At 40.4% G+C, this 12,598-nt stretch overlaps 1 protein-coding gene across 1 annotated transcript in view; it reads left to right on the forward strand.

Moving 5' to 3' along the window:
• The first annotated feature begins 3,125 nt into the window (after window positions 1-3,125).
• The window catches only part of LOC117452514 (drebrin), a 30,934-nt gene continuing 21,461 nt past the window's right edge, over window positions 3,126-12,598 (forward strand). Inside the window, exon 1 of the mRNA XM_034091203.2 lies at window positions 3,126-3,453. Within this exon, the coding sequence (XP_033947094.1) occupies window positions 3,362-3,453 (92 nt within the window). The 5' untranslated portion in view covers window positions 3,126-3,361. The remainder of the gene's footprint in view (window positions 3,454-12,598) is intronic.

A 12,598-nucleotide genomic window follows, 5' to 3' on the forward strand; every position in this document is an offset into this window, starting at 1 on the left:
GCCACCGCACCCCAGCAAAGGAAATGCCAAAGTCCTCTGAAGTGGAGCATAACAGCATTGCAATTCACATCCACTGTGAAGAGCTAAGAGGCTGGAAGGGCAGGAGAGCTTCTAATAGCAGGAAGTTGTAAGAATAATAGCGGCATGGGGATGTCATGCCCCCTGTCCCTTTGGTATGCAAGCTTTGGCCCAAACACAAGAATCTGTGTGCTTGCTCACACAGCTAGTGTAACATTTTTCACACAACTTACATTATGAGGGTTTACCAGACGTGAGCTTAAAGGAAAAAAACGTTTACTTTTCCAAACAAAAGAAGTTTGGCTTTACAGTTGAACAACATTGTGCCAGAGGTGTGTCAGAATTTTTACTTTTTTGAAAAATAACGTTACTTTTATTGTGTTTTGTAACACCAAAGATATTCTTTATTTCATAGATGCTACCTTTCTCTAATTTAATTAATACAATTATGTTTAAAAAATGCTTTGTATTTGCAGTCTATAATATTTTTACGGACTCATCATTAAGAAACTGTTATAATCTTAAAGATGAATAATGTACCAAAGGAAGGTGACTACAAAGAAATGAAAACTCTTTGCCTTAAAAGGAAATAGTTATTTTCACAAGTGATAGTGCCGGGTGATTGAGTAAATGTCACGATTCTTGTGTTGTGTCACGTTTTTAGTTTTGTGTGTCTGCAGTGGGTGTTTTGCTTTTCTCCTAGTCATGTTTTCCTCCCTGTGTATTGTCTGGTCTTCCCCTTCCCCTGTGTTTTCCTGTCTGTCGTTAGTTTCCCTGGTGTGTCTAATTTCCTGATTGTTTTCACCTGTCACCCCTTCTGTGTCTCCTGTGCTCATCAGTGTCAGCCCCACCCCTGATTGTTCCCACCTGTGTCTTGTGTCTGTGTTTAAATTCCCCAGTCTCCCAGTGTTCAGTGTCAGTTCGTTTTTGTCTATTGCCATGATCAGTGCTTTGCTCTTGTCTCTTGCCACAGTCAGGTATGCTCTTTTGTGTTCTTGATAAGTTTGATCCTCACTACGTTTTTGAGTGTTTTTCCTTTTGTTCTCATTTTTGTCATCTCAGCTAGAGATTTGATAGCGACCATTTTTTGTTGTTCATTTTTGCTATATCTTGGAAAAATAAAATATCTTACCAATACTTTACCTCCGTCTCCCGGGTCGTGCAATTGGGTCCTACCTCCTAAGTGCCTGAGTTCTTAACAGTAAATCCAATATTGACCAGAGGATTACTCATGAGCCACTGTGAACTGTTTTCAGATCAAATTGTAGCAATACAAAACATGGCATTGTGTTTTAAATGTTAGGAAAAGAGAGAATCAAATGTCATTAAGCCAAATAAAGCCAGAGTCTGACACACCAGATAATAAAAACCTGTGACTTTTATCCCCTACATCTGTCTGACTCCTGGATTATGTAAAAATGTCTGTTAAATAAATTACAGAGCTCAGGGACATTCCCATAATCCAAGTCCTTAAACCCCCATTCCACTGTGCCACAGTCCAACATCAGTGTCAGTGTACATGTGCGTGTGTGTGTGAAACAGCCCTGTTTTTATGTGCAGCATGCTTCAGACTCAGTTCCCATGAAATGGTTCCTTCTCTGGCTGGTTCAGAGATTGTCCTGCGCTGTAAATGGCTTGTCTGGAGTCTGCCAAGGGCCAGTGGGGGCCAATTCAAAGGTAAAAGGAGACAAAAGAGACTGACAGATCCTAAGCTGTTGCTCTGTCCCTGTAGCCTAACACACATCAGCAAATAACATTGTGTTTTGACCAGGCACGGGCACACAAAGTGGGCTTGAGCCCCTGCCCTTTTTCTTCCTCCAGAGAAAGTGCCCTTTTCCCCCCCTTTTTTAAAATGTGTATGAATATATATCTACTGCTGTTTGCGCACAGTTTCCCTTTCCAAAAATATATTGATTGAATACAAAATATCAGGTCGGGAGATTAGACTGTGAAGTTCCGTAGCCCTCCCTCCCTCCCTCTCTCGAGTTTACAGCTAAAAGACAATAACAAATATAGTTAACTAAGGTAGGCTACTATAATGGATAAGTTAGCTCAAGGTTTAGCTAAGGCAATTTATCATGGGCATACAGGCTAATGTACTTTAAGGGGAGACACTTAAAGTGAATACAGTAAAAATGTCTATCTAATAACGTCATCACAATCACCACATTGATATGCAAATTAGGCGTTAATTATGCCTAATTAAAATGCGCTAATTTGCATGCAGTTACCAAGGCATTGCCGGTGAAAAGGATGAAACTAAAAAACACCACCTCACAACTTCCCCAGATAGTTACATACGTCAAGTCAGTATTTGTTCCCGGAAATGTCATGTTTAAATGCAGATTAGCTTTAAATCTATAGATGAATTCAGACATGGTAGTACAACGAACACCATTTATGTGTTTCTTGGCAGTTTTATTTCCATTAGAGTGAAAGAAAACATGAAAACAAAATAGACCAAAATAACAAGTAGGCTACATTAAAAAAACGATATTTTTGCCTGTAATGTCCTGCCTTAAACAGTAACTTCATAATTTTGATTGTTGGCTGCTCATTTAATAACTATTAATTTGACTAGTTTGCTGTCTGCTCTTGTGCATTGTGAATATTAAACAAGACCATTGTCTCTGTGTTAGCTGATTGTTTTTGTAGACTTCTGATTAAACAATTGTGTGAGTGTGAGGGTCAGTAAGTCAGAGATGTGCAACTATATTTAACTTTTTGTTTTAAAACATTTTTTTATAAATTATTATGGGAAGTGCCCTTTTTCTCACTTGAGCACCCGCCCCCCAAAATGTCTGTGCACGTCCCTGGTTTTGACTCAATCAAAAGCTCAGCCTTTAGAGTAGTTGTAACCATAACTATAATTGGCAAAAAGTTAAATCATATTTTAATCAAATGTTTGTTGGGTGATAGAACACCAGAGTTTATTAAGTGAATATCAAGATAAGCAGGATGCATGAGACAGTTATGATCTGTACGTTTTGCTGAGCAATTGCGTTTCCCTGCAAATGACCCAGCTAGTGAAGTCATTATGCTTTCCACTCTCTCAACGGGAGGTGGGGCTTTATAGTGAAAACGTATTCCACCCCTTGCACAAAGACCAGTGTGCAGTCACAGTCTCCTCCACGCTGTGAGTGCGCAGCGTCTGCACAGATCGCTCCAAACTGGAACTTAAACTCACTTTGCATGAATCTGCACAACTTTACTGCTGTTTTCTCGGCTGTGAACGACCCTCGGTGTTCCGCTGTGGCTGTTTTTAATCAGATACTACGACCCGAAAACCGTCGGGACAAGTGAAGATAGAAGCAGCGGGAGTGGTCTGGAAACTTTTGCCATCATGAGCAAGCAGACGGTCAACCTTGATACCTACAGCCTGTCGTTGCTCACGGCCAAAGAGGACATCCTCAACCCCCGTTCCTCCACCAACTGGTAAAACATAAAAACTAAATTATTTCTGCCTACCATACCAGAATGCTATTCGCATGCATCTTGATTTATAAAATGTATAGCCAACTGTATGCGTCATTATAATGGGAAATTAGGATTCAGTAACTTTAATAAAACTCTCATGTTCTCCATCTTGTTTTACTGAGTGAGTAGTAGCATTTTAAGCAAGTTCGCTGTTGCGTAGACATAGTTTTGATTACAATTAATCCAATGAGGGAGACGAAGGTGGTCATACAGGGACAGCACGCAACCTGGACTTTCTTTATAAGTAGTACAGTAATGACAGATGCATGCACTGGGGTTAAGACTCCCCCATCCACTCGGAGAGCTGGTGAGAGGTGTGGATTGCCGTAGATTACGCACGCCAGGCGGCTGGTGGTGTGGCTCAGAGCGCAGCACCTGGCCGGCGGCTTGCAGTCCAATGGGTCGTGCTCTCCATGACTTTGCTATTCTCCCCCAGGAGCTGTGAGGCTTCATTCTTTGTGCCAGATCATGTTTCCGCTGATGTGCTGATCTCTGACAGGAGTTGTCTTTCAGGGAGAGGCTCTTTAAATTTGACAGACAACATAGTATGCATGCATGCATGAGTACCATCCACATAATAATAATTGCAATTTTGAGCAACTACTGAAATGTGAATTGGTAAAGGTTATGAATGAAAGCATTAAGAATAACCATTATTCAGACTACAATCTGAGTATAAACAACACAAAAAATAGCTAACTGTTTTCATTTTCAAAGACTATGATTCGTAGATACATGGACACCTGAAATGTTTCATTAATGTTGCTCTGGCATAATGTGAGACCACGTCCTGCTGTTACCCTATCACCTGACACTTGGCTAATTTCTTTGTCACAAGGTTTGGCTGGCATGTAACTATGGTGACCTATCCATCTTTCCAAACATTACCAGTCTCCCTGTCTCATCTCCTTTCTTCATTTTCTCCCCTCTGTGTGTGGGGTATTCATCTCCAGCTATAGACATTATGTCATTGGCTATTCTCTGCTAGCACAAAGAGAATACATTATACAATGACCCCGCACTTTCCATGCATCTACTACACTTGATGTGGAAGAGGACTGATTCTGTCCAGCTCAGTTTCATCTTCCTCTGCTTCATATATCTCACTGCTACAGGGTTTTAAAGCCCACATCTTCCTACCTTCTTCCTTTTTTCGTGACGTCATGCAGGGTTGAGTAAATAGTACTCAGAACACTATGGGTTAACTTTGACAAGTTTAAATTGGGGTGGAAATAAGTTCCCCATCCAGGCAGAACATGCTTAGTTTCCATTCTTTCTTGCATTTGGAAAATGTTGAAAAGTTTCCATGTTCAGTATCACTATGGAGGTTTTGTCCCATTGCAACATCTCACATTGATACTTCACTGATCCAGCAGTTTCTCATTGGAGAGCATTTCCCTAAAGTTTTAGGGAACAACAGATCTGCATTGTGTCTTTGCCAACCCACAGCCTGTGAAACACATTGACGCAATACACACAAACAAAAACACGTGTACATGTGCTTCTATCCACCACAAGCACGTGTTTGGTTTAGCTTACAAGAGAATAAAAAGAAAAGACAGAAAGAAATCCCCCAACAGATACTCCGCCCACTTTAGAGGGCGAAATAGCTCTGCTGGGACTGAATAGAGAAGTGGGGGGACATGATGATGTCATGATTCCCACCGTCAAACCCCCGAAACAGACAACAACCAGGAGTGTGTTTGTCTGAGTGCAGGGAGTCTTTCTACATGCATGTGAGTTTGCATGGGCAAATATTTGTCTGTGAATGTGCAAATGCATCCTGCCGAGACTATTAAAGGGAGTCAAAGGCGTAGAGAAGTTTGCATGGAGAGGGGTGGGAGTCTTGTTTTGTTGAATGATCCCGCCCCCACTGTGTGGCCTTGAGGTCCCTGTGTGTATTATCTAATGACCTTGTGTCTTGAATGGGAAACAGACCCATTGTGGGGGAGACTATGAAGAAAAGAGGAGCAATTTCAATGCATCCTTCATTCAGACCCCTCTGCTCAACATACAGCCTAGGAGGTCTCTCCTCAGACTTCCAGACCATGGAGGACTACAAAGTGTCTCACTCGTAGGCTGGAAATGTGCACTGTCTGCATGTGTTTTGTGTTAGTGTGTGCTTTGAGACACAGAAAGAAAGAGAAACAAGTCCCCGAAAACATTGTCTAATAACTCAACAGGAAACACTTTTTATTCTCAGCAGTAGAAATTATGATTTAGGTCCAGTTTACACCAAAATAAATACCTCAAACTTGCACTTTAGTGGCAACGGGCACATGGAAATGTTTGTAGTTTGTAAAAAACTACCCTGACATCTTTCCTATAAACATTTCCTTTTCGTTTTGAATGAAAGGAAGTTGTGTAAAACTCAATTCAATAAAATATTTCAGTGAGCTGTTGTACACAGTTTCGTAATAGCCAATACGACCAAAGCTACATGCTCCACCGGATGTGTCCTCCTGCCAAGTATCAAATATAGTGCAGCACCAACTTAGCGAAGCATGATAAAGAGGGGGAGAATCAGTTTGGGGTATGTTTTAAGCATTGTTTCAGCCTTGCAAAGCATATCAGATGGGAATGTATATTGAGTTGTGGAGCAATTTGACCTTTTTTTGACTTGGGTGTGTGCTGTACCCAGACATCTTTGGGACTTTGAACACACCTTTTTCATAAACCCTTTTTCTTGCTGTCCACACTTTGATAAAGCTGTAAGTGTTTCATGATGTTCTCTTGGAATTATACAGTCAGCAGTGGGTGACACATAAAGTAAATATCATATTTCATTGTAGTAACTGAGTCATTCAGTTTAGACAGAGTATTAAGAGACCAGTCAATCTTGTCTTCATTCAGTCCAAGTTAAAGTCTACTTCTGTTTGAATGAAATGTTTCAGTGAAATGTTCTGTAGCCATATTTAATAAAGAAAACAGGGTACTTACATTGTCAAAGGTTGTCATATAAGTGTTACTAGATTGTAGAAAGAGAGAATACAATTTATATATATTTATATAATAGTATAGTTACTAGCCCAGGTTTAATTTTAACAGGTAAAGACAGTTCTTAATTGATTTGAAAGTGTAATTGCTTTCATAAATGTTAGGAAGAAATAGATGTTGGAAGTTAAGAATTGTTTGTGATAGTCGTTACTAAGTAACCTAAATGCCTAAAAGGTATTCTTTTGAAAAATAAATTCACCTCTGACAACTTAATTTCAGAAACACTGTATTTCCAAATTGTTGTTCTTTTGCAGCTGTTCCAAAAATAATCTTAGAGTATAATATAACATGTAATGTAGCCCTCTGAATTCATAAATTATCTGGCTATAGATAATTTCTTTTTAATTTGTACATTCACTCATCTTTATTTTTTAATGTTGTGTCTTAGGGAAACCTAAGTAATGACTCTTACCCAATTTCATTGAAGAAGCAACACAATATCCTCTCCTTTCCAGGCGCCTGATATATTTTGAAAGCACCATCCCGTTGATAAATGGAGGTGCCTTTATTTCAGCGTCGGCCCGGGGTGTTTTGCTGCTGCTACTTGCCAAAATGTCCACAGGCTCATGCATGATTTACCAAGACCTAAAGAGTTCCTGGGTCTAAAGTTACGCGCTACAAGGGAATACACCTGTGGTTGTGGGGAGAGGACAGGAGGGAGGAAAGTACGCAAGCTGTCATTGTGTGTGGATGCACATGCTTAGTCTTTCTGCTTGTGTATAGGTGAGGTACACACAGTATTGTTGGGCCTATTAGTTGACACTAGAATGTTATTGGACATTGAAACTGTATTATTTTCTTAAGGGCTTATTGATTTTGTTGTATTTGATTAACCTGTCATCTTATTATATGATCTCATATACAGTATGATCATGTGCAATGCAACTATTATATTTAGTAGGTTCATTTATGGTCAAGCTCACTCAGGCAGTTAGGGCAGCTCAGGGGTCCTACAGGTGAGACTCAGAACGGGGCAGAGGCAGGCATCAGTAATTAGACCAAGCCGAAATTATCCAGCTACGTTGCAGTGAGGTGCTTGTCTTTCTGTCATTCCAGGTAAGCAAACATGTATACAACTAGTGACACAGATGTGCAATGAGCAAGTAAGTGTAATGAATGAGCGGTAATGCCGATTTGAGATTTAAATCTGATTTTTTTGCGTCGATCTACCAGTTGAGAGTGTCCAACAGTGGTCCACCTGTCCGCTAGTATGGATGAGTAGTGTCACCACGTAGCCTATGTTCTTTTTGCTAAATAATGTCAGTCATTGTGTTTTTCGGGTTAAAGTACACGTGGACATGATATTTGAATGTTTATGCAAGTTTAAAAGTGTAAGGCTACATGAATGTTGATACAGGCTTCATTAATTAGACCAGCCGACAGCGTTGCACTGATGTGATGGCGTTTCTGTATTTCCAGAACGAAACAAAGTAACACATGCACATCAGGAAATCATGTTATGTGCAACATGTGTACAGTATTTCCTGAATACAGAGGGAATTTGTGTCAGTTCTCTTGTTTGTAAAGATAAACAACCATTATCAATCATCACACTGTTATCAAGCAGTAACTCACTGCCTGAACTTCCCTGCACTTGGTTCTGCTTTTTGTTCAGTTCCCTAATTATCCACAAACACTGTCAACAAGACGCTCAATGGCCAATCAAGGCTAGCTGTCGAAACATGAGCTGTTGTGTAAACCTTATCTAGCTTTGTAAAGGTTATCATATCTTTCTGAGTTGAAGAAAATTCTTCTGATCACCTGACAGTGGAATCTGACGAAAAACAAGCAGTCTGGTTGGTTTCCTTTGGCTGTCAGGATAAGGCTTCAAAGGCTGCACGCTGTGTTGTTGTCAAGCTGAAGGAAAAACAGTACGTTTGATCGATCCTTGATATAAATAGAAATATCTGTACATAGGAAGTTAAAGGTTAGTTACAATTCCTCTCTCACTAAATCTCTGTCTCTGTGTCTGTCATAGATCTGCCATGGTTCCAAAAAGGCATTCATCCTATTGCTTATTGTGAGAGAACAGCAACACAAACACATGGTTTGATGTGTGTTAGTTGAAATATTTATTGGGCCTTAAAATCCCAAAATGGGACTGCTTTTCACAAAGCCAAACTGTACAGGAACTTGGCCGAAACTTGGCTTTTATTCTTGCTTGACACTAGGGCACTTGAAATCCAACTACTCCTGACCATAGTGGTAGCCATTCAAGGCAATACAATGCGGACAGAAATAAAGCACTTTTTCGTGTCCCATCAGGTCACAGACATATCCTTGTTACATACATGTTTAAATGCATTTGCACAGAGCTAACAGTTTACATTTTAAAGATACAAGGCTTGCGCCTGACAACAGTCCAGTGTAGCTTTTGCTTTCTGCAAAGGGTGCGCTCAGCATACAGTAGCTGCTTGTGTGATCCTGTCTGTGGGTGGCATGTGGAAGATGATAGCAATGATGGCTATAATGGCTGTTATATCTATTTACATGAACTTAGAGAAAAGCTCCAACAGTAATCACTAAACAACTGCTTACTACTCCTTTAAACATTGTTTAGGTTCATTGGGAAGATGAAGCTGCAGTGTAATAGTAGGTCTCATACACGAGGAGACATGACTTTAGAAGCTTATATTGTATGTGTTTATTGTGTGTGTGTTTCTAAATGTTTGGGTTCTGTAGCATTCAAACTGTTGGTTGCAAGACCACAAATTGAAACTGTGTTGCAGTGTGACTTGTAGTTGCCCCATAGAAGTAACACAGTGTTGGTAATGAATGTTTCATGGCTTAGTGGCACTGCAGTTGTCACTGTTATTATTTTTTATGTACATTTTCTGTCGTTAAAAACATAAATTCAAGATAAACACAAAATAGCTTCTACCTTGAATACATAATGGTATCCAGGAGGTTTAGCATCCCTTGTTTTGCTATAATAAACGTGTTATGTAAAGATGCCTGTGAACAATAACGCACAAAGTATTTTGTGTCGTCCCAACATCTGACCTTTCTATGAAATACTCCTTTTGTTTGTTCAAGTTTCTCAGAACCGTTGACCTTAATTCAGATGCCCTCTGCACATTGTTTCCACTGGAAATGGGTCCTTTCTATGCATACAGTGAACACAACAAATAAGTTATTGTTTCTATTTGCAGTTCAAGATCTAGGCTGAGACGCTCTGCTGGAAAGTGTTGGCTAAGTGTTTGTAAAGCCAGTTAATCGCTATGAAAAATGTCTGGATCGAGGTGAATTGCTTGTCTAATCTATCTAATGGGCCTTGAGTGTAGCAGATGGAGTGGTATTTCCAAGGGTGTGTCAGATAGCTGTCTAAAAACATCTGTATTTTAGTGTTTCTGTAAACTTCGGCAAGAGTGTGTGCCTGTGTGTTTCTTTACTCTGTCTGTGTGTGTGTGCATGAGTGTGTGTTCCTAAACCAGCTGAGGCACCCTTGGGGATGTCTAAGCCTTATAAAATGAATCAGATATGAAACATCTTGTCTGAAATGTCAAGTTTGCCAAAGATATTATCCCTGAAACCAAGGTTCAGACACTCGCAGTACATTGCAACTCATATTCTAGCATTGCAGATATGAGGGTTACCTATTAATGTTGATGTACGCTTGAATTGCAATGTGCTGAAGCAGGAGAGTGCTCTCTTGTGCTTTGCTCCCACAGCCTTCAGAGTAGCTCCCACACAACCTTCTAATTAGTAAAGATTGAACTCAGGAAAGACGGTCTTAGAATAACATCTTAAGAGGGTAATGTCTTTAAGATCCTTGTGGGGGGATGACAGTGCTGTTTCCTTTATTCCGGAAAAACAAAAACAAACATGTGATATCTAAAAAAGGTTGTATGAGTTCTAATGTCCATAACTTATTTCAGGCATCTTCATCTCTAGGCTACTGAATTAGCCAGAGCCTGAGTGAATGTTGTGAAAAGAGTAACCAAGGGCACGCTGAAACGTCTTGTCGTGTTCTGTGTTGCTGTGTCTCGTCTTCTTGCGAGCTTGCCAAGCACAACACCAGCAGAATCTGACAGCCAACCATTTTGTTCTCAGACGATAACATTTATTTGACTCTTAATAACACAGTTACAGGTATGAGATGCTCAGGCCTACGCACTGGCACTTTCATACATAATTAATACAACAGTGCATTGACACCTTTAATAAGGACACAACCGTCTCTCATTCCCACAGCTCTCCTGACGCTGTGAGGTATCATCACCATGTTCTCCCACTTCACCACGGTTACAAAGAAGGACAGTGGTTCAAGTCATGACATTCTTAGGGTTAACTATTCGGACCTTGAATGGGAACTTTCTTTTTTGCTGTGTTGTTTGTTCACTTGCTGGTGGTAGAATTGTGTTGTGGGTGGGAGAGGAGAGTTGGGGGTGCTCTGTTGTCCTGGCGACTCCGGTGGGAAAGCTATGTTGTTTGTTAATAGAGAGTGAATGAAGTGGGGGAGATGAGTGCAGAGGGACTGAGCAGGCTGGAAAAGGGGGTAACATTGAATGGGCAAGGACACTCGGTAAGACATTTAGAGGAATAACAAGATGAGAAAGTACAACACGTGAGAGGAGAGAGAAATAATGGCAGTGAGTGCAGAGAAGTTCAATGGGGTGGTCTTGACAAGAGGTTGTGGAAAAGAAGAATGATTGAATCTGGAGGAGTGACAGAGCTAAGAGAAGGGAAATATGAGAGCTCAGGTGGAGGGAGGAGAAGAAGATCAAAGCGTTAACGGAAGCACAAGAAGAAGACGGGCCAAATGAGGTCTAAGTGGGTCTGTGATACTTGAGAGTTTACTTTGTTTAACGGAAGGAAATGGTTGACGATAAGAAGCCACATGACTTTAATGGTCCCATAACAACTGTGATATAGAGTTTGTGTGTGTGTGTGTGTGTGTGTGTGTGTGTGTGTGTGTGTGTGTGTGTGTGTGTGTGCGTGTGTGTGTGTGTGTGGAAACAACATGCACAGGAAATGCCAGACTGATCCCAGTGGACCACAGATTTAGAGGATTTATTGTCCCTCATTCCTTTTCTCTCCTCTCTTCTCCGTGTAGTCTTCCCTACTGTATGTCAGGTGTAAGAACATGTTTGTTCCTTTTCACTCCACACTTCACTTCACAAACCATAAACCTCCCTGTAAGAGTCGTAACAATTTACCCCATAAGGACCCCTGGTAACTCCATCAAGACACTTGCCCCCAATAACCACATACACATCTGTCCCCTTGGAAACACTCTGGCTGTTTACCTTTGTGCTCCATTGTTAAAAGTGTCCCACTTTCTCTTCACTCATTTATCTATCCCCTGGTGCTTTTCATTGCCTCCCAATGTGAACCCTATCTTTGAGTAACCTTTCTCCATCCCAAACAGATTTGTCATTCCTCACCATGTGGCCCATCACTCTCGAGCACACGCCCGCATGACACTGTACTTTACATACCCATCTATTATTAAACCCTAAACATTGATGTCACTACTGTTTTATCCCAGACATAATGCTGTATTTAAGTTTTGAGTCTAAACATACTTGCATCACTTAATTATCAGCTCTTGTATCTATGTATCACACACCAGCAGAGGTCTAGACTGCTTCCTCTTCATATACATCCTATACCTTTGAAAAGGAAGATGTGATTCCTGTGAATCTCTAAACAAGCAGTGAGACTTAACTGCTCCAAGTGTCAGTCTGTTCAGGGTTTAGGAAATAGTGCAACAAGTCATGGCCTATTAAAAACATTGTTTGCATATCCTGCGTCTTTCTTATACCCACACCTACACTGGAACTAGCTTTCTTCAAGTTTGGTATTATATTATACGGAGAGAACTGGTCACAAAGAAATTGCTACATGTGCTCTCCATTTTTCACCGTACATTTTAATTGAATTCCCATGTATCTTTATGATAGATTGATCTTATTTTCAACTCTCTACTTGTGCAGTGTAGTTAGAATATAAAGCAAAACTATTTGTAGATGATGGACTAGTGTTATCTGTGGATTCGTGGCTGTAAGACGGGACACACTAAGTGTTAATGCTGCGTTTTGTCCTTATTTGTAGTTTTTGCACATTATGAACTGACTAACATCTACTTTACAGCAGCATGCTT

This window comes from Pseudochaenichthys georgianus, chromosome 9 (genome assembly GCF_902827115.2).
Source record: "Pseudochaenichthys georgianus chromosome 9, fPseGeo1.2, whole genome shotgun sequence".
In the NCBI taxonomy this organism is placed as follows: domain Eukaryota; kingdom Metazoa; phylum Chordata; class Actinopteri; order Perciformes; family Channichthyidae; genus Pseudochaenichthys; species Pseudochaenichthys georgianus.